At 40.7% G+C, this 23,012-nt stretch overlaps 1 protein-coding gene across 7 annotated transcripts in view; it reads left to right on the top strand.

The window, feature by feature from the left end:
- Positions 1-23,012, top strand: part of kcnma1a (potassium large conductance calcium-activated channel, subfamily M, alpha member 1a) — a 244,435-nt gene that overhangs the window by 199,114 nt on the left and 22,309 nt on the right. For all 7 annotated transcript variants that reach the window (XM_036546463.1, XM_036546461.1, XM_036546464.1 and 4 more), the window contains 4 exons: positions 10,980-11,073; positions 18,392-18,515; positions 19,756-19,980; positions 20,700-20,892. In XM_036546463.1, the coding sequence (XP_036402356.1) occupies positions 10,980-11,073; positions 18,392-18,515; positions 19,756-19,980; positions 20,700-20,892 (636 nt within the window). The remainder of the gene's footprint in view (positions 1-10,979; positions 11,074-18,391; positions 18,516-19,755; positions 19,981-20,699; positions 20,893-23,012) is intronic.

The raw sequence follows: 23,012 nt of genomic DNA, 5'->3' as shown, positions 1-23,012 counted from the left end.
TCCTGGCTGTTTAATTGGCTGAATAAAACCATGGCTTTCCACCTCAGTCTGTGCTTCACCAGGTAGGGACTGCAGTGGTGTTAACTCCTCCTCTCACTAAAGTACTGACAGACCATTGGACAAGATGAAAGGTGCTGTATGAATTGTATACAGTGATTTGTTGGCCATTCCTACTGTTTTATTCAACATTTGTCATACATGGCACAGTATATACAGGTATATCACACGATATGCAAATATGTCCTCTCCTATGAAGGACAAATATACTTCCCTTTATAAGAGGTTTTGTATTCAAATAAGAAGCTTTGAGCGATCTCTTGTAAAGAGAAATTTTTACAGGGACAAAACGGTGAGAGTATTTTAATCAGGGAAAATGAATTATTTCAGGAATATTTTTCCTATTGTAATTTCAGTGATGGTCATTTACAGTATTTGAAATTCAGTCAAGTAATGATGTCATTTATTAAAGAAAACGTAAGGAAATAAATCTTGTGTATTGCCATTAAAAAGAAATTACTAAAGTCATCACACATTGAGATGAGTTTACTTTTAAAAGGCATTAACATGATATGTTTTTTCCTTTAAACAAGCAAGCAGTAGATTTTGTCTGTTTTCAAATCGAACTCGATCATTACCAGCTGTGGTACATCCTTTTTTCAGTAGAACTTGCAAAGGTTTCATCAGAGCTACTTTTATCAAATATGTGTGATGCTGAACGGAATGCATTTGATTTTGTGCCATTAAAGAGCAGCCTCACCTCCTCCTCTTGTTGGTGGGCTAACTGGTAAGCAGGAGTGAGTCAATAACATTTGTTCAGTGCCCTGTGTACCTATGCAGAGCTGTCGTCCGCAATTCAAGAGTCAAAAGTCAAGAATCAAGGGATGTTATTGTCAGCCCATCCATATACAAGTATACAGTAGGGTTGAAATAACATTTCCCCGGGACCGATGGTGCTACATTCAGTCAATGAATAAATACACATGACAATAAATTGACAAATTAACAAGACTATAAATAAACAAAATAACAAGACATTAAATGGTAAGCTGGCAGGCAGAAGAGTGCAAGTAAACTTGTAAACAGATTACACATTAATTAGACAGAATTAGACAGAGGGACGTTCTCTGGCAGGGCGCTCCCAGATTTTACCCATTTGACTGGTGAAATGCCTTAACTAGTTAGCCACTCGGAGGCCCTTTTCAGTAAGAGTGAGCAGAACAAAATCCCGAGCAGCTGCCGATTGCAAGTGGCGGCCACGCAGCTTGCTATGAAAGGTCCGAGTGCTGATCAGATCTCCCGGTGAATGCTCCATGGTTACTCTCTAGATCAGCCCGGATTAGCATCAAGCCCAGTGCGTTATGATGAGTTGGGTTTTGTGCTTTTGTGTTTTGTTTTGCAGCCAGTGTCCCTGGATACCCATTGTGGGTCATTATGCTGTTACCCAGCTCGTTTTCTTATCGTCTCTCTCTGGCACATTCTGAGAAATCCCAGGCTCTTTTTGCAAACCTCTCTGATGCCATTTGAAGTTCTGGTCCTCTCCCTATATTTTTTAATGCTTGCTAATTTTTACTATATTTAAGAGCTGTTAGAATGATGCTGTAATGGTGGGAGATGCCTTTTCACTGATATCTGAACCCATTTTACATGGGTATAGTGAACACGTATGTCCCCTGTTGTTTTATTTGTGGAAACCAAGCATTCCTTGTTCTGATAGATTCACCCATAAATTATGTTGAGACGGTGCTGGTTTGCAGTGGATTCAGGGCAAGGCTTTCAGTAAAGCCAAGATGCAGATAAATATGGTTAGTGTTTAGAACCGTTCGTTGCATCATTCTGGATTGTGTAGGGCTGTTGCTAAAGACTAAATCTGGGCATCTTTTCTTGTTAACTTTGATGTGTGCTGCTACATGTTACCCAGAAGCTGTTCCGTTGCGCTCACTAAAGGCAAAGCCTATAGTGAAAGTGCTGATCCGTTTCTTTTCAACATTCGGGTTGCCTAAAGTCGTGCAGACGGATCAGGAGTCAAATTTCTTGCCCCGCTTGTTCGAGCAAGTACTAAACCAGCTCTCCATCAAGCACAAGGTTTCGAGTGCATATCACCCAGAGTCCCAAGCGACTTTAAAAAGATTCCACCAGACCCTCAAGTCCACATTCCGCACCTGTTGTCTCGATTCTGCAAAAGAGTGGGAAGAGGGGCTACCACTACTTTTGTTTGCTGTGCGTGAGATGACTCAAGAGTCTTTTGGTTGTAGTCCTGCTGACTTGATTTTTGGCCATTCGATTCGAGGACCATTAAGGCTTTTGCGTGAGAAGTGGGGGTCAGAGAAACATAGTCCCCAACTTAACATACTTGACTATATGAGTTCGTTCCGTGAGCGCCTGCATAGCGCATGTGAGTCTACTTGAAGAGCCTTGTCATCTGCTCAGTCTAAGATGAAGAGTCGTTACGACCACAAATCTGTGAGCTGTTCATTTCAGCAGGGTGACAGAGTTTTAGTTTTGTTGCCTGTGATCGGTTCTGCCCTACAGGTGAAGTTTTCTTATGAGATAGAATCGAAAGTTAGTGAGACGGACTATGTGATTTGTACACCTGACAGGAGGCGCAAAACTCATGTCTGCCACATAAACATGTTAAAGCCTTATGTTTCAAGAGAGATGGAGAAAGGGGATGAAAATCCTGTGCCTGTAGCATCAGTTTCAGCAGTGACCTCTCCTTATTCTCCTGAGGAGGATGGCCTCAGTCTGCATGATGTTCCCATCTCCTGCACAAGACTGCAGAATTCAGAGATTTTAAGAGGTTTGGATAACTTTTTGTCTTATTTAGTGGATTCTCGTGCTAGGGATGTACAGGAGTTGATTAATTCTTATCCTTACTTATTTTTAGATGTTACCTCTCGTATCAATGTCCTGTGTCACGATATTGATGTGGATGGACATGCCAACATAAAGCAGCACGCTTACTGTGTAAATCCGATGAAGACGGCAATTATGAAATTGGAGGTGGAATATCTCGTTGATCATGGGTTAGCAGTGCTTAGCTGTAGTGCCTGGAGCTCGCTATGCATTTTAGTTTCTAAGCCAGATGGCACATTTTGTTTCTGTACTGACTATAGAAAGGTGAATGCAATCACCAAACCAGACTCTTTTCTGTTGTCGCGCATGGAAGATGGAAGCCGACAAGGTCGGCTCAGCATGCTTTGTCAGTAAGCTGGACCTATTGAAAGGTTACTGGCACGTCCCATTAACATCTGGAGCTGCTGAGATTTTGGCATTTGTTACACCTGACAGTTTCATGCAATATTCCATTATGCCGTTCGGGTTGAGAAACGCGGCTGCAACTTTTCAACGCCTCATGATTAAAGTTTTAGCGGGTGTACCTAATTGTGAGGCATATTTAGACGACATAGACATTTATTCGTTGACCTAGCCCGAACACATAGAGGCGCTTCACACTATTTTTAGTAGGTTATGTGATGTTTCATTTACTTTGATCTTGGTAAAGCAACCATCACCTATATGGGTAAACAAGTTGGCCAAGGTCAGGTTTGTCCGTTGGAGGCAAAGATTTTGGCGATTTCGGAGTTCCCTACTCCTAAAACAAAGCGGGAGCTGCACAGGTTTTTGGGGATAACCGGTTATTATCATAGCTTTTGTTGGAACTTTTCTGATGTTGTATTGCCTCTAACTAATTTCCAGCTGCCTTTTAAACTCGAGGTTGATGCAAGCGCGACCGGAGCTGGTGCTGTCCTTCTGCAGGAAGATGCAGACGGAATTGATCACCCTGTCTGTTATTTGCACTATAGCACCATCAAGAAGGAGGCGTTAGCGCTGTTCTTGGCCTTGCAACATTTTGAAGTTTACATCAGCTCTACCGCAATGGTCGTGGTCTTCACAGATCATAACCCTTTGGTTTTTCTGTCTAGGATGAGAAATACAAATCAGCGTATCATGCGCTGGTCCTTATACTTTAACCTAGAGATTCGATATAAAAAGGGGTAAGGATAACGTTTTGGTGGACACTTTGTCCCGTTCAGATCATTAGTAGCCTAATGGTTAATCAACATTAGATGTTGATTTTTGGTGGCGGGGGTGTTACGTCCCTGTGTGTGTTTTGCCTGTGCTTTGCCTTGTTCTGTTCTGTTGTGTTTCCCTGTTATGTTTCAGGACGTCCCGTGGGCGAATGGCGCCTAATTGCTTGCTCCTCCCGCAGATGTGTGATTGGAAGTTCCGCTCTATAAAAAGGGCGTAGGGCCGCATTGTCGGGAGCCACACCGCATTTGAGCCGCACCTTGCCACCGTTGTCGTCACAGCCGCGTTCGTAGTACTCAGAATGAGCGTCTGAGTTGACGACCTGAGACGCAAGGCTTGCTTTCCGGGAGCAATGCCTTGTTGTTAATTGACCTGCTTACAGCCGGCATTGAGTGTGGACTCAGTAGCTTTGCAAGCCTTAGTTTTCTCTTTTCTTCTTTGCATAATAAATACTTTAAAATATACCGAGCCTTGTTTCACCATTTTTATTTTATTGCCGGCAGTGCCATCTCACCCCTTTTGTTCACGCTCCTGACCCAAGAGAGGGTCGTGACACAATGTGAAAGCGCATTTATTACCACACAACTAATAGGCTGGTGGATTTTTTCTTTGTACAGCACTTAACTTATATTAAACAGTGGACAGACAGAAAGTAATACAGCGTACAAAAGACAATGGGATATTAAGTCCATGGAAAGTGCATTGCACTGTAAAGCACTAGTGAGAGTCCATCAGAGTTCACAGTTGTTTAAAGTCCTTATGGCTATAGGGAAAAAGTTGATGTGGTGGCAGGTGTTTGAGGCAATAGATCTGTACCGCCTACCAAAGGGAGGCAAAGGATGTAAAAGTCTTCACACTGTTTTTTTTAGCATGTTTGCTGCAGATACAGCAGATTTCATGTGAGTGAAAAGAGTGCAGATAGTTGCCATTTATTTTTAGCATTTCAGTATCTTTTAAATGATGGAATTTTGTGTTTGTCTTATTCTATTGCCGAAGGCCTATGTTAGTGTTGCAGTGACGCAGTTCTCTATGTAATCATTTGTGATGCTGCAGTGCTGAGGTTCCCACCACAGTGATGGAATGGTGTTGTGTTTTGGATGGTTTTGTGGTTGGGCTGTAGTGTGAAGTAGCAGAGGGAAGCTGCTGTCAGCTGCTGTTCAAGAGCACATCAGGGATGACATGTCTTCTGTGTCATACTTTCAGCACTGTATACATGAAATGTAGAGCTTTGAATCAAATACACAGTGGAAATCCCTCTTGATATGCACACAGCGAAAGAGTGATTTACTCTTAAAAATTGCTTCACATCTGAGGAAACAGTCAATCGTGGGGCATGTGAATCAAAATCTCACCTCCGTTAATCAGAAAATTGGTCCACTCATCTCGTCCTCCAAAAGGTAGGGCCAGTCCAGCCTTTGAGTAGCTCTACGCTCTGTGATGTCAGCCCCTCCTCCTTAATTGTCCTCTACAGTATGTGAATCACTTCAGGTGTCATTTTATTAATCCTTATCGTGCCTTTGTTTCCAATTGTTTTGTGTTTTCACCATCATCCAGGAGCTCCCCATTTCCAAAGTGATGCTTCCTCTCTGTTGATGTAGCTTCCAGTAATCTTTCTGTTTCACCAGCTCCTACTGCAACACATTCTCCACCTTAACCTATCATTTGTCTCTCCATCTTCCTCAGCTAGGATTAACTTTAACGGATTTATCAGATCAAGTAAGTTTGTCTCTTTGTTCTTCCCTTCCGTGCCCCCTGCACTTCCTGCCTTTCACCCTCCTCCAGTAGCACCTCATTGGTCACTTGTCATGTCACCGTCTTGTTTGGTTTCGTTTTCTTCAGCACGGCAGTGCAAAGCTTTCACCCTAAATTCTCCATGACTGATGTGCATTGACCTGGGGTGGTAGGATTGTGTAGTGACTGATGAATATTGAATGTCAGACATTGCTGCCCCTCTAACTGTGGAAATGTATCTACATGGACGTGTGCTGGTATGAGTCTAAAAAGGATATAAAAAACTAAATCAGCACCAGATTTAGTCGATGTAAGTGCATTACTCTGGTTTTCTATGAGAAAATTACAAATGATCTTTTTTCTGTGTGTTTGCATTTACGGCTCTTTTTTTTCTATTTTCCATAGAAATTCTTGTGTTTTAGTGTGGCTTGCAGTAGATGGTGCTATAACTCCAGGGAAGCTGGATGTCAGAAAGTCTTGTACAGCATGTACAGTTTAAAGGAGATTTCAACTTAGGTAAACCCTTAGAGTCCCTCCATTTTGAAATAGGGACTCTACATGCAGATAGAAAATATCAGGTTGTATATGTGATGGCAATCATTTGTGCTCATGGGATTTTAGAATAATAACTCAATCCAAATCACACTTTAGATATACAGATTCTGTGTTTTTTCTAGATTTTATTTATTTTATCTAGATTTTATCTACAGAATGCATATGTATGTGTATTTTGATAAGACTTTCCTACTTAATCCAATCACGTTAAAATAATCCTACAGTGAAATCATGTGGTTTCATTTAAGACGCTCAAAAATGCCAGCAGAATAAGTAAATAAATCATGGTTTTAAAGGAGCACAGAGGTGAGAGATTCATACTTTGGGAAAAACATAAAGGACATCCTACAATCTGTAATGAAAAGGAACACTGCATTTTTTCCCTTTTGCTCAAGCCTGATAAGGACTGCTCCCACAGGTTTGTCACCCCCTTTGCAGTTTGGGAAATAGACAGTTGCCGTCTGGGTAACTCTGGGTCCACCAAGGACCTGCCACCCCACGTGTGTTTAGAGTAGCACTGCTCATGTTTGACAAGGGCCAGATGAATCCAGGAGTTATTGGTGTGGGGGCCTGAATCTATGCAGCAGCTGATGGTATGAATAAGCATCTGTATATTGCTGGGGGCAAGGTTTGGAAGCAGAGGGAAGCTGTTTTTTCCACGCAGCATTTTAGTCAGTTAGGCTAGTGCCTTTCATACTGAGGTTATCAGGCTTGAATCACAGAGATCATTTGTGCGAAAGCAGCCAGGTGACTGTGTCAGCCCAAGTTACTGATAGCAAGTTTTTCATGTCGAGGTGCCATCAGGGACTGACAATTGTAAAACGGCACAGACGACTTTCTCTGCCTGTGGAGGCCGACTGATAAACAGTTGAAAGGAATCGACTGTGTGAACATTCCCAATCCTTTGCACATTAAACAGCAAGCATAGCAGTGACCTTGCTTTATAGTTCCCAGGAACCCTCAATCTTAAAACATTGCTACAGTTTATTGATTCGAATTTCTGTTTTAGCTACCTTTCTGATACAGCTCTGGTGAGCTTTTAGAGCTTCTATTTCTTGTTGCGGCTGGATTAATGTATTCTGTGTTGTCATGTCTTTGTTCTTTGCAGAAGAAAAATGGGAGCAGGACCAGAGCAGGCCGTTAATTAATTTATGTTTATTATGAATAGCAATGCATATGTCATATTGAGCATTTCATTTCACGCCAGGCAGTTAAGTGGTGTTTAATAAAGCTGAGCTGCCATCTTCTAAGATCAGAAGTGACAATAGCTTTTATGGCACAAATAATTGACTCTCACACTTAAAATAGTAATTAAAGTGGAAGTACATGGCATGACAGAGACCATGGGATTTATTGTAGCATTTTTAAATATCAATATGTGTAGTGTTCAGTATTTTTAAGATTTGATGGGGCAGCATTTTAGAAATGACCAACTGTTTTATACCAGAAGATGTGTGAGCTTGTTAACATCCTGATTGTTCTGGAAAATTCTAATCAAATTTACATCTGCATATCTGTTGACTGCTTTTTGATATCAACTTTTAATGTATCCATTTTCCATTGTTTTAAAAACGTGTGCTCCACCAGTCCAGTCATTTCACTGTTGTCGTTTTCCATTGTTTGGCAGTAAAGGATGACGTTAGGCCGCTTTACCAAAACCGCTCAGTTAAGCTGAACAGCAGCGCGGCTAGCGCGGCTGGCGTCGTCCACAGAGTGAACCCGAGCTGGGGGACAACTGAGCCAGTTTCTCTTGCTGATAACCGTAAAGGAAGCCTGCACCTGCCTGCTGAGTGCTCTCTGCTGCGGCTCAGCCTTTCAGGTCCCGGGGACGTGTCCCAGGCCACCCCTGGATACCTGCAGAGGGCTAGCAGCCTGCCCGTCAAATACCGCCACCACCGCAAAAACTTCACCCTCAATCTCAGGCCCCGTAGGTCGCCTCCTAGCTGGCTGCATCAATCAGACAGTGTGTGGCTGTCTCTTCAGCATGCATGATGGCTCTTACTAATGACCCAATGTGTGCAACCGTCAGATCGCTGAAAGGCTGTACAAACGTGGAAAATTCAGTTAGACTTCATATTCATTGTGGACTTCATAGGGCCATCATGAAGCATCATAACTACTTCATGAGTGTGGTGTGGCATAAAAGAATTCATAAACAACAACAACATAAACAAATGCAATTCTTCAAGACAGCTGACATAGACTGATATAGCACATGTGAAACTGTGCGTGCAAGAAAGTGTGATATATCACTCTTTGTCAGGTGTCACAAAACACAATGCTGTATATAATGCTAAAACCATGCTCACAAAAGCCGTAGGATGTTACAGTCAATAAAAGTCATTAAATAGATTTCAAAAGACCCAGGAAGAGGGGGCTGTTTGTTCAATTCCCTGACACTGTGCTGCCATCTTCACAGAGTGCTATGGATATGGGTATGGTCATGTATAGGACATATCTGACACTGCTCCTGTTAGAACTCATTGATTTCCATGGAATTGTCAGGGGATGAAGTCTGGTCTTGGTGCTCTCTCTTCCAATAGGTCATTACACATGTTACAGTTATATGATGTAACGTATGTGCAAGTGGAGTTAAGTTTTTATAAAAAAAAAAAAAGATATATTTTGCTCAATAAGTTTTTTGGACATAACATGGGAACTCAATACTGCACTATGATTGCCTTTTCCAGCAAGTGGAAATTGGGTCATTTTAGGTGAACACATGCCAGAATGGAAGAAAACAGCACATGCACACTAGTGTAATGAACACTGTTCCGTTTCTCATCAGTTATTGCACTTCACTTTATATATTTTCATGGCTGCGTAGGAGAGCACATAATTCTGTCTCTGACAGGTGGTATGCCATGTTAATCAAAATTGCTTTCACAGATTTGCTCTAACTGGGGCTATAAAAAGGGATCAATGTCATTATATCTGCTGCGTCTGTGTGAAGCTTTTGATTGGAGAGCAGCTCTGTCATGTATTAATCAGTTTCCCACTCAAGCCAATCAAATTCAGAGTGCCAAGGGCACTGGATAGGAAGAGTTAAATATGGAATGAAGGAGCACACGTCCACTATAATTTCAGTTGTGGTGTTTGATGGCTAATTTGTGAATGTTTTCTGTACTTATAATAAGAAGCTTAGAATGCCCCTGTAATTATTGAAATGTCAGAAATGCTGTTTTATCTCAACATTATTACTTTATGAATGATTTTTGTATTTAGCCTGTGCAGTGCAATGTGTGAAAATATATGATTGACATTTAAGTAATAATCAGATTCAACGTATTGGGTACAGACTTTGCTTGCATTACACATTAAATTGGACTAACACCAAGGTGTAATATTGGATTCTAAATGAAGAACTAACAACAGTTTGAAGTGACAGTGACTTTAACATTCCTTAGTCCATACACAATACACACTACATTTGCCAGGTTCTTTTTTAAAAGTTCATGACATACTCAAGCTCTTTGATCTGATCACAGCTGTTTTTAGTAAGGCTCAAATATTATGATCAGACCTATTGTAGACATTTCTTTCTTCAAGATTCAAAGCCTATATTTATTCTGTTCTGCATTTGGCTTTATAGTTACTGTTTAATTTCTGTGGCAGTGAATGACATCGATGGATTCTACTGCTAACTTAAAAAGTGGATGATTCTGATGGCATATTGGGGATAGTTTCCTACCTCAGAACAGCAAAAAGTTAGTAATGAAGAATGAAGCGGTATCAGATCATGTGGCAGAAAATGTCTGAAGTGGATCTCATCAAGTGGGGACAAAAATGTTGAAGAAAGCTCATGTAACTTATTGCATTTGCAAAAACCATACGTTTGTACCAAAAACCATACATTCGTGCAGTGGTGTGTCATTTTGGATGCTTTCCTTTGTGGCAGTGTGGTTTCTGTGACCCCACAGTAACTGCATATGTATATATTTTTTTCTTTTTTTGCTTTGTTTATTAACATAGGCTGACATGGAGTGTTTACCACTAACAACCGCTAGCGATTATCACCACTAGTGTTGCAATTTTCTCTTTTTGAGTGCTGTTTCAGCATGAAATTGGATGTCTCAACATGGTTGCTTAGCAAGAGAAGTGTGCTTGTGGCATGTGGGCAGAGAGCTGGAGAGTGGTTCAAGCTCTTGGACGCTGCAGGGAATGACAGGAATTGGTCAAAAAAAAACAAAGAGGCCATGGCGCCTGTAAATACTGGCCTGAAAACCGTCATCTGTCATTGCACCAACTCAATGACAGTACCCCATACTTAAATTGCCGCTCACAGCATGGGAGAGCATGGTAGCGCTGATGCAGACCACTATAGGCCCAGTCACATGCAGGCATATTTATGCACACAAAAGAATCTCAATCTGATGGAACAGCACCTACGCTTTCCAGGATAGTGATTGGTTAAAATGTGCCAGGTCTAAATGGTTTTCTGCGTGCCCTTCTTGCCTTCCACAAATTGACCTTTATTCCTGCTAACATATTCTTTCTGTTTTCTGGGGGGTCTTTACAGACTTTTCAATGATTGATTGCGTGTTGGCTTTTTTGTTGTTGTTTTTTTTGTTTGTTTGTTTTTGGTGGTATTTAATGTGTCATCTGCAGCACATAAGCACGCCTCCGTCCGTCCATAATCTGACACTTTCTGCATGTGTTTGCAGTTGAAGATGAACACCCGTCAACACTGTCGCCCAAAAAAAAGCAGCGAAATGGGGGGATGCGAAACTCGCCCAACTGCTCGCCCAAAATGACAAGGTAAGACGACAGCTTGGCAGAAAAAGAAAATCTTTCTTGGATTCAAAATGAGATATATATATATAGAGAGAAAGGGAGATGGTGAGAGTGGGTGAGAAAGAGAAGGAGAGAAGATTCCCTTTAAGGCAGAAATGTTTATTCTGTCAGGTTGTCAGTGGTTAATGATAGAGCTGAAATATTTCTGTCATGAAAGAGCTGTATGGAAAAGCTGTTTGAAGAAAAGGCTCTGACTTTAAAGTCTCAGCTGTCACCCTGGTCCCGTCCACATGTATTTCTTAAACAGCAGTGGCACTAATGACAGCACCAACCAATCAGAGCAGCTTGTGTGGTATCTTAGCTCCAGGCCATTCCTTTATTGCCAAAGCCCTTCCGAGTCCTGTTTTTGTAACTTAGGGCCATATGTGAGATGTATCGTAGCAATCAAAAATTAATTAAAATTTTACCTTCCTTTTATCTTGTCCTTAAATTGCTGTTAACTGATTTTGACTGATAAAAAGGCATCCCCTCCACACATGTGGCAATGAAATGAAGGTTTAGGTGCATTGATTAAACAATGCACTGAAGGAGAGATCCATGTGGAACTGGAGGGTGAGGAGCATGATGTGAAGGATTTTGCACAGTTGTTCACAGCTAAAGTTGTCTCATCCTTAAAGCAAATTTGATTTTGATTTAGTGTATTGTCTCCTGTGTGTCCATAAAGAAAATTACGATTTAGCAATGTTCTGTTCAGAATGTCAGCCGTGTGGTTGGAACAATAATAAAAAAAAACCTTAGTTCGTTTCAAGAAAAGTTTCTGAAATGATATTTTGACGATTTCATACCAATTCTAAGCAAGCAAATCCCAAGCCAAGATGCTGTTGTTTGGTTCCATGAAACAGTAAAAATGTATTATTCACACGCACAATATGATGCAATCAGGTCATGTCTCACTGGTCTCACAGGGGTGTTGGGTGATCCAAACCTTCAGAAAAGCAATGCAGAACGATAACAAAGGGACTGACATTTATTGACGCTCCAAACAAAGATTTTCTAGGAGAATTTTCAGACAGTCCCTACCTATATAGTTAACCAAACCTAAACAAACCTGGTCATGTCCATGACTATAAAAACCTGAAGGTATGATCCCTTTGTTGGACTCTGAGCCAAAATGAAGTACTGCTATGACTACATCATTCAACCCCCATGCTTCACACTGGAAATTCATACTGACTCATATGCTTTCCATGACACAGGATAATCTAATCATCTGCATTCATTCTGATGACAAGTCTCACATGTGGATGAATGTTTTGGCCTGAATCAGACCTTTAATTGGCCTTAATGAGGACGGACATGTTCCTGCTCTTCCAGTAATATGTGGATGGTTCTCAGGCCTCAGGATTGTCCAGGCTTGTTGTTCTAGGTTGAAACTCAGGTATGTCCTTGTCCTTGAAAATACAAGAGGCATTTAGACCCACACTGGGACCCTAAAAACACCAGCAAGAAAGACTGGATTATAGTCTGATGAACATGCCATCAGTCCAGAACAAAACAGGAAAAAAAATGCCCTTACGTGTTTTCAAAATATTATGTTTGGGATGAACTGGAATGGAGATTGCGAGCCAGGCCTTCTCGTCCAACATCAGTGCCTGACCTGATAAATGCTCTACAGAACGAATGGGCACAAATTCCCACAGAAACACTCCAAAATCTTGTGGAAAGCCTTCCAAGAAGAGTGGAAGCTGTTATAGCTGCAAAAGGGGGACCAACTCCATATTAAAGTATATGTATTTGAATACAATGTCATTACAATGTAATGGTCAGGCGTCCGAATACTTTTGTCCATATAGTGTATGTTAGCTGGATGTGCAAGTGTTTTCTGTTAGGAGTTTCAGAGCAAATGCTTTGTTAAACTGTTACTTAAAGTTACATGGTTTTCAGGTTGCATTTTATGTGTCTCAGTAGTTGTAAACTGGCTAGCCTCACAGCAATGCAGCATTAAATAAGACCCTGGAGAACTTATGAAGGAATTCAAGTTTCTTTTCTAAGATATGTTTTCTGTCATCCTTCGCAGATTCCAAACCTTAAATCATTCAAAGATTCTCAGCCTCCTGCATTGTAGTGCAGAAGCATAAAATCTTGGGAGTAAACTGCTGAATTCTCTTTTTGAAAGACAGAAAAAAGAGAAAGCAATTGGCGCATTTCCAAAAAAAGCAGTTGTTTACGAAGCTGCTTGGTTCCATTCTTTAATGTTAAGGAGGAAGCCTTTTTTCAGTGTTCTGCTGAATGTCCCCCTTTACTGTGTAATATATGCATCTCCTCTTTGATCTGGGAGGGATAATAATTCTAAGGAGTTATTTACACTGTTTTGGTATGCTTCAAAGAGGTGTCAAAGTTTTTTGTGCTGTAGGGTACTTCTGTGTTCTGCTGGCTCTTGGGTGATAGAATGACAGGCCCTCGGTTCAAGGTGTAACCCTTTTTCAAGTCATAGCCCTCAGGAAAACATCAAATGACCCAGCAAAGACCCACCTGCTCCTCCACAAATGCCTTTCCTGTCAGTATATTATGCCATATATACTAAACGCTTTAGTGTTACAAGGACCATTTTGTGCACAATAGAAACGATTGTTTGATATAGCCGTAGGGATGCTTTATTTTACAAGCTTGGGGGAAAAAGCTAGTGTACACTGTATATTGTATCAAGAGCAGTTTTCACAGACCTCTGTGCTGTGTGGCCTTTGTAAATAAATAATGATCAGCAGATTGGCTATGGGTTTTTGAGAAGCGTGCCTTTGTCAGTTTGCGTGATGGGGAGAATTTTCAAAGCGAAGCCTGCTTGCACTGCCTGCTGATGAGCGGCTGTGGGAGCACGCTCATTCCAGCCTAGCGACTGTCGAGCGATAGCCTGGAATAGCTAAACAGTAAACGAGAAACTTGCTCAGCTTTAAGGGAAATTTCTCCTGCAGTTTCTGCAGCCCTTCTGAAGCTCGGAGTCTGGACGTACATATCTGATCCCATCCACACGCTTAGATATTCGTTTACTGTCACTGACATTTAAAAAAAAAAAAAAAGAAGCATTTCTTCCACTTCTTTAGAATTCTCTCCTTTAACTGATATTTCATGTATTTAACTATTGGTACAAAAAGTTTTTCGTGTTATGATGATATAGCGCAGTTCACACCGACAACAACAAAAAGTGAACCTGTCACCGTGGCTACACGTACTGTTGTGCTCCGACGCAATGTTCTACGGTGAAGTAAACACCATTCACGTAGTCTGCCTTATGTGTCATGAGACAGCTAATTGCAGAAAGTCACAAAGCGTTCGTCTGATATCTGTCGCACTAGTTGTCACACCGGGCTTGTGACAGGCAGTCGTCGATGACAGTCTGTGAAAGATATCTCGGCAGACCTGTGGGCTCCTCTTCAAGACGGGAGATGGAAGTGACAGAGGTCCTTCAAACGAGCAGAGAAACACGCCGCTCCTTATGAAATATTCAGCCCAGGTGCAAATGCGCTAAATGTCTCCACTGTTATTAGCACCCTTGTGGGCTGGTTTTGGCTCTGTACTGAACATGTTTCATTTGATATTTCTGTAATCAAAAGAAGATGAAGTGCAGAGGGAGGAAGGGTGAGGGGCATCTTAAAGATATGCATTATGAGCTTTTTTCATCTTAAAGTATGCAGTGAAGCAGTTTATTAATTTTCGTTAAACTCTGTGGTGTTTAATCTGTGTGCTGTATGACAAGTAATGACACTTATTTCTGCATGTGAATTGTGCCACTAGAAAATAACACACGCCTTCATGCATGCACCAACACCAATATACTGTGTGTGTGTGTGTGTGTGTGTGTGTGTGTGTGTGTGTGTGTGTGTGTGTATTTTAGTGCTGTCAAAATTACTTACTTACTTCCTGTGAAAGCTGACCTATGACTTGTGACGACGTGTGCCGCCAAACCGAACCATCCTGGCTAAAGATGGATAAGGACAAGGATGGAGTTTTAGGCGGAAAGTTTCACTTTAAAAAGCTTTTAACTAATAAATACAGGCACCACTCACAGCTTTACTTCGTCGAAATTTTACAGTTACACAATTTTCACCAGTAGGCGGCAATATTGTACAATTTCCATGAACAAGTCTCACAAAATGCACTCAGGAATGAGCAGCATCAACGTGCAGGTTGAAATAATTACGTTTTACCTTATGTTTGGTTTTGCATTTTGTGAGTTGAATGTGTCACAAAGCACACACAAGAAATCCAATAGATAGTACAAAGGCATGCGGTTTAGATACTGTCTAAACATGAAGCTGATGTGTATTCTCTCTTTAAGGACAATAGCAGAATTGTGCATTTTTGTTTAGAATATCCACACACAGAATGCTCTACTGCAAGAGCAGTAAAATATTTTTGTATATTTTATAGTACATTAAAAAAAAAAATGTCATGCACACAACAAACACATTTGGGGCCATGGGTCATCTAAAGCCAGGTTCCTCACACCTTGTTGGAAAGATTTCTCAAACGATGTGTCATTACTGGAGAAAGATGCTATTAAACAATCCATTATTACAAGCTTCAGTCTTAAGAAGAAAAAAGTGATCAATTGTTAATCACAGCAAATTGTGTGATTAATTAGTTAATTTTTTTTAATCGATCAACAGCCCTAGTATATTTACATTATTATATTGTATATAAATTAATTACACATTTTAAATATGGAAACTTGTTAATACTGAATCATTGCTTATTGAAAAAACTTTGCATGACAAGCATTCAAGCAGCCACTCTGAAGAAATGAAAAGTAATATCCCTCCAGCTGCTTATTTCATGCCAAAAATACTCAGTAAATTTTAGATTCAAGAGTCTGTTATTTCATCAAGCATGCTTTTATCTTAGTCACATATTATTGTATTGTATTGAGTCTGATTGTTTATCTTAACATGTGTTTCACAATAGTTACTCAATTGACACTTGAAGTTCCCAACACATATCGGTATTGTAATGCAAGAATAGAATATAGTTGCAGAAATGTTTTTTTTTTCCACAAGAATCTCAGTTCTCAATTATCACGCTCAGCAGATGATTATATATTAATGCAGTAGTGGTAATGTTGGATGTTTCAAGGGAAGATTCAGTTGAATTTTCAGAAAATCCCTACATAACCATAGGTTAACCAAACCTGGACAAAACCGGTCCTGTCCATGACTAATAAAATTCTGAAGGTGTGATCCCTTCATTTAACCAGACACAGCCAAGACAGTCTCATTCACAAAAAATAAAAAAAAATCCCATTTATGATGTCCTTCCCACATCAGCTGTTCATGGCATTCCCTCCGCCACACCATCTCCCGCTTCCTTTTTCCTGTTTACCATGTCCACAACTTTGGCCTGTGGGCTGGTGCAATCCCCTCTTCAGACTCGTGGCCAAATAAAAGTACAGCTATATAACCACCTCAATCACAGCCTTTACACTTTGATTGCAAGGAAATTCATATCTGCTGAATGTGTAATAATAGGATACTATTTTATTGATGTAAAATAACATGCAAACCTGCATCCTGACATTAGCTTGTGGCGGTATTTGCATGTTGGTGTTCATGACAGGAAATGCAATGAAAACATAACCTGATCTCCGCAAGCATGCACACCTATCCGACATGATTAGAATAAAATCAGCAAAACATGATATAGGCACCTAAGATAAGATTAAAGTCACACCGATATTCCAATACTCCCAGTTAATACCCAGGTTGTGTTGTATTTATATTACCGTTATTACAAACAATACTTGTGTTGACTTCTGGACGTTTTGAAATGGAGACAGTGATAAGGAAGAGAGGTGTTTTTCCTTTAGCTGTTTTACTGAAAGAAGGCTTCGTGGCGCTGCCTTAAGCTATGACCTTAAGGGCAGACTTTTTGACCTGCTCTTAGATCTTCGAGTACAGTGGTTTTTCTTGACACCGTCATACATACTTAAAATGCCTCTTTTAATGTATTTCAGAATTACCCATTCGAATCAAAGGTCTACATTATTAAAAAACAAGAGACATGTGTTCCATACCTAAAATACCATAAAGTACCTAAAATAATAATATGGATTAGGTAAAGATATGTGGAGGGCAGGAGATCAGATGCTTGAAGGGTACTGCTGTAAAATTCCAAGGAGATATTTTAGAACTGGCACATGGATGCCAAGTCTTCATAAAATTGTGAGGGGTGCAAATCAAATGTCATCTAATCCAGATCACACATTTGGTGAAATTTTAAATAGGATTCTCAGCTTGCACAGACCAAGGTCATTCATTTGACAACAGGCAAAAATGTTGTAATATATTCCAAGATTTACAATTTAAATTGTGGCACATATCTGAAGATTACCCATGAGCAAGCATTGTTATTACAGATGAATTTGTCTTTTGTCAAATAATTTGATATGATGATTATATGATATATTATACTATAATTCATGAAATGCAAACTATCATATTTAAGTTGAGAAGAACACAACAAAGTTCATTCAAGTGAAATTGTCCTGCATTTCTCTACTGATACATTTACATAGCTTTAAAAATACTACATGTGGTGCTTCAGTGGTTATGTGTTGCTTACCCTATGCTTACAAAACCTTTCAACATTATTTCCCCCAAACATGAATGCAAGAACATCCTAACAAGTGTTTTTATGGCTGCCATAATCACGGTCAGTGTTCCACCGAACAAAACTCAGCAGCACACCATTGATGTAAATTAGCCATGCTGGTCACAAGGCACTGCTTAAACTCTAACGACCCATGATTTTGGAGAGCACAGTGTGATTATGAGTGTAGCCTATTAAAGCTTTTACCAGAAGGAGCACTGCACCTGGAACTCTAAAGGGTGGAAGCATATACATTAGTATGCTTTCCATTCTAATGCCAGTCTAATGTAGTAAGCTTTCCATTCTAATCCCAGTCTACTGTAGTAAGCTTTCCATTCCAATGCTAGTGTAATGTAGTAAGCTCTCGATTGAAATGCCAGCCTGCAGCACAGACAGAAGCAAGATTTTCTCACCAGTCAGTCACCAGGGTACATCATTTCCCTTCTGTCCTCTCCACTACTGACCATGATGTCAGTCCTTGCTGACTTTGGATTTGTGGCATCTCAAGAGATTGAGATAAACAGATTTATAGTGAGGGCAAACATTGTTTTAAATGTGAACACAGAATACCATTGTAATGAGAGCTAATCCTTTTGTGTGGGTTTTCTGCATGGTTACAATGATGCTTGTATTTGACATGAGTATTGATAGTGAGGGCTTCCCCAAGTCTCAGTTTTGTCTTTTTTTTTCTCCTTTTGAACAGACACGATCCCTTACTCATTCCAGGAAATGAGCAAATTGAGAACATGGACATGAATGTGAAAAAGTACGACTCCACAGGGATGTTTCACTGGTGTCCGTCCAAAGACATTGAGAAGGTCATCTTGGTGGGTGTCGCTCTTTTGTGACTGGGAGCACTTCATGTCACTGAACATTTCATTTGAACAGGGGCTCAGGTGTGGCGGTTAGGCTTGTCAGATCACCCACATCACACTCCTTGCAATGTCTCCATTTAGCATAGTTATTTCTCTGCTTCTCTTTTTATGTCACATTTACATCTCTTTATTTATTAATTTTTTGGTATTATAAGTGTCCAAATGGGTCTCTTCTACATTTAGCTATGTATTTATATTTTCCGTTTCTGTTACTGTTGCATTCCACAAAAAATTGTTTCAAAAAGATTGTTTCAAAAGTGAAATGACATGAAAAGCGAAATGTGATTTGTAATAATATAATAATATAATATTGTAATGATATACTCTGGTGCGTGCTGCCAGGAACTGCACAAGCATATTAATGTGAAATGATCTATCTGAGCCCTGGAAAAACATTACATAGAGATGGGTGCCATCCCTTATGACTGACTGACTTCCTTAGGCCTCATTGAGCCGTGTTGATAGTAAGGCTTCCACACCACTCCTTATTCAGGGTATCCCAAACTAATGACATGTTTAAATCTTTCTTAATGCTTCTCTGTTGTTCTAAGGTGAGTGTACTGTTTTTTAATAAATGATGAAGCTGAAAAGTGTTAACTGCAACGTGGTAGAAGAAAAGCTTTCTCGTTTCAGACTTGCTTTTCAAATGTTCAGATTTGTCTTTGAAAACGTCATAGAGGCGTAGGTCCGGGGTGGCCAGTCTGACCCACTGTAGGAACCAGAGTTGAACACTGTCGCTCTCAAAGGGCCACAGTAATTATGTATGTTTATACACAATTAATTTATTACACCAAGAACTGCCAAATGTTTTTATTGTCATTCCATGTTTTCAGTTCCGTGTGATATCTGTTTTATTTTTACTTGCGGTGATGGGGTGAGGTGATGGACATTGCAAAACATTGGAAAAACATTGCAGTTCCCTTGGTTTTATGCCTCGGGTGAGATGACATAGATGACACTTTTACGTGTACCCTCTTAATGTATTTTGCAGGACCCACCAATGAATAAACTATTGGGTCACAGCATGAGTCATGTTTGACACAGATACATTTTGTATTTTTTCCCCTTTATGTTCACTTTGGGGACTCCACATGGAGCTCTAAGAACCAGCAAGTCAGTGCCGGCCGGAGTCACGGGCGTCCCATCACATGTCACAGCTCTGTCTTTCTCTCCTACTGCACTCTCCCTTCAGACCCGGAGCGAGGCGTCCATGACGGTCCTGAGCGGGCATGTGGTGGTCTGCATATTTGGAGATGTCACGTCCGCTTTGGTAGGCCTGCGAAACTTGGTGATGCCTCTGAGAGCCAGCAACTTCCACTATCACGAGCTGAAGCCCATCGTGTTTGTGGGCTCCCTAGAGTACCTCAGGAGGGAGTGGGAGACCCTCCACAACTTCCCCAAGGTTTCCATCTTACCTGTGAGTACAAGCACTCATTGCGGGTCCTCAGCACCTCAACACACCCTCGATATACATCCCTGCAATATGCATTAAATAATAGGGCCTGTAGGAGAGCAACTTGCAGACCTTATGTGTAACAGTCGATGGATGGCAACAATATATATCTAAGTCTCATCATAACCTTTACTTTTCAATAGGTTAAAGTCTTTTTTGGTTAAAAGCATAAGTTCCACAAATGTGTTCTGTTTGGTTGTCTGGAGCACCGCCTTTTTGGATGAAGGACAACAGGATACAATTGAGACAATGATTGACAGGTCTCACTCAGGGTAGTATGCTGAATGAAAATATTTAATAATGATCCCACATGCTGCAAAGTGCAGAGTTCAAGCGCTCAGACTCATTTGCATAATTGACATTACCATCCATCATTGCTCCTCCATTTCCGATATTTCCAAATGCAAATTCTTGCACTTAAATATTTTGCTTTGACCCTTCAGCAGTGAATTGCTGGCACAATGGCCTGCATTTGTGCTCATTAGTAATAGCTTGACTGCATATTAAAAAGCAACCCACAACACTGCTTTCAGCATCAGCTACCCTTTAGATTAACACATACTGCTGATTCCCCGGCAGCTGCATGTCACGCCGTTAAAAAAAAGAATACTTAACTAATTTCCCCGAGCTCTCCTCTCAATCTCTAATTTGTTTTTCTCCTTTTTTATTTCTCTCTGCTGAAGGGCACACCGTTGAGTCGGGCTGATTTAAGGGCTGTCAACATAAACCTCTGCGATATGTGCGTGATCCTGTCAGCCAATCAGAACAATATTGATGATGCCTCACTGCAGGATAAGGAATGCATCTTGGCATCCCTTAACATCAAGTCTATGCAGTTTGATGACAGTATTGGGGTCTTGCAGGCTAATTCCCAAGGTAAGAATTCCCTGTAATAATTCACTGCTTTGCCTACAGGGGACAGAGAGTGGCAAGAGGAATATCCCTCACTGTGTTATTTAACTGACCTCACATAAGTCTACTAGATGGTGAAACCTGCTGATTACTCTGAAGGTTTAAAGAGACAGCCATTATTTAGTATGAGTCATGGTCACTAATACATCTGGATAAGAAGATATGGTGATGAAACAGAGCAGGCACCTTCTTCAGTCCAAACAGAGGTAAAGAGCAAGGAGAATGCTTATATTTACATCTAACACACACACACACACACACACACAGAAGCACACACAGAAACACGCCCTCACAAACACACACACGCATTCACACATACAGGCACATACAAAAACACACACAGACACACTCACATATACACTATATGGACAGAAGTATTCAGACGCCTGACCATTACATCAACAGGGACTGTAATGACATTGTATTCAAATACATATACCTTAATATGGAGTTGGTCCCCCTTTTGCAGCTATAACAGCTTCCACTCTTCTTGGAAGGCTTTCCACAAGATTTTGGAGTGTTTCTGTGGGGATTTGTGCCCATTCATTCTGTAGAGCATTTATCAGGTCAGGCACTGATGTTGGACGAGAAGGCCTGGCTCGCAATTTCTGTTCCAGTTCATCCCAAAGGTGCTCGATGGGGTTGAGGTCAGGGCTCTGTGCAGGCCAGTCGAGTTCCACATCGAACTCATCAAACCATGTCTTTATAGTCCTTGCTTTGTGCACTGGGGCACAGTCATGTTGGAAAAGAAAAGGGCCTTCCCCAAACTGTTGCCACAAAGTTGGAAGCATAGCATTGTCCAAAATGTCTTGGTATGTTGAAGCATTAAGATTGCCTTTCACTGGAGATAAGGGACCTAGCCCAAACCCTGAAAAACAGGTGTGGCGAAATCCTTCTGTTCATATAGTGTACATACACATAAACACACACACACACACACACACACACAAAAACACATGCACACATATAATGCAGACTCCGTGTCTTTTTTCCTATTTTTGTAATGTGCTTTTGAACCTCACTGCAGCTGCACTGCTGATGAGCTTAGAAGCCATCTGTCATTCATAAGGATCTGCATCACTCCTGCCTGTTAGAGTCTGCCAGCCTGTTAGCGCCTGCGCACGGCAGTTCCATTGGCAGGAAAATTGAGCTGAGCAGATTGTTTGCACATTCAGATAAAGGCATAACATCATACTCTGCCCATCACGATCCATCATCACTGTATGCACCACACAAATTGACACTGCCACTTCTCGTCTTCTCGTCACCCTTCATTAAGCTAATTATTCATTCTGCTCAATGATTCCCTGTCATGATTAAGACTTCAGTAGTGATGCCAGCAGTTGCCAGTATAAAGAAATGCAAAGAAAAGAGTCTTTCATTTCCTTTCTTATATTTTTTCTAAAGCCTCTAGCTCTCAGTCATGTTTGCATTATAATGTTATAATTATAATGTGTATGATGTATAAAATCCATGTAAAGCATGTAAAAATATAGCTGCAAGCAGCGATGAGGGGGCCAAGCAGTCCAGCAGGGCAGAGTTGCCATGGCAACTTGATCTGATCATGTTGTCATGTTGTCATGTCTCATCTTTGGGATCTCCCAAAGTATCACCTGACACAAGAATCCCTTTTGTCAAGGGAAACACATCGACACTTACAACACAAAAAGATGTTATTGCTCATTGCAGTGCCCCCCAGTGGCCAATGACAAATGACCAGGAGCCACTTGGAACAAGTGACCATAGCGCAGTTACATTTGAAGTTTTTTGGCAGGGTAGGTCTGCGCTCTCCATTACTGGAGTTTTCAACTTTAGATGAGCTGACTTTATTAAAATGTGTGATTATACAAGGAATATAAACTGGGTACCTCTTCTAGATGGCAAAACTGTGAAAGAAATGTGGTGCATATTTAAAACGATTATTCTGGATGTATAGCGTAAATTCATTCTGCAAGTGAGAAAAGGGAAGCTGAAAAAGAAGCATCTACAGTGGATGAATAAGTTGCTACAGGACAGTTTGAAACAAAAAAGGAAATTATTCAGAAAATACAAGTTGGACGGCTCAGAGAGTAATAAGATTGAAT

Source organism: Megalops cyprinoides, chromosome 15 (assembly GCF_013368585.1).
Source record: "Megalops cyprinoides isolate fMegCyp1 chromosome 15, fMegCyp1.pri, whole genome shotgun sequence".
Lineage (NCBI taxonomy): Eukaryota > Metazoa > Chordata > Actinopteri > Elopiformes > Megalopidae > Megalops > Megalops cyprinoides.
Note: the sequence above shows the minus strand (reverse complement) of the source record. Positions and strands in the feature narration are given on the sequence as shown.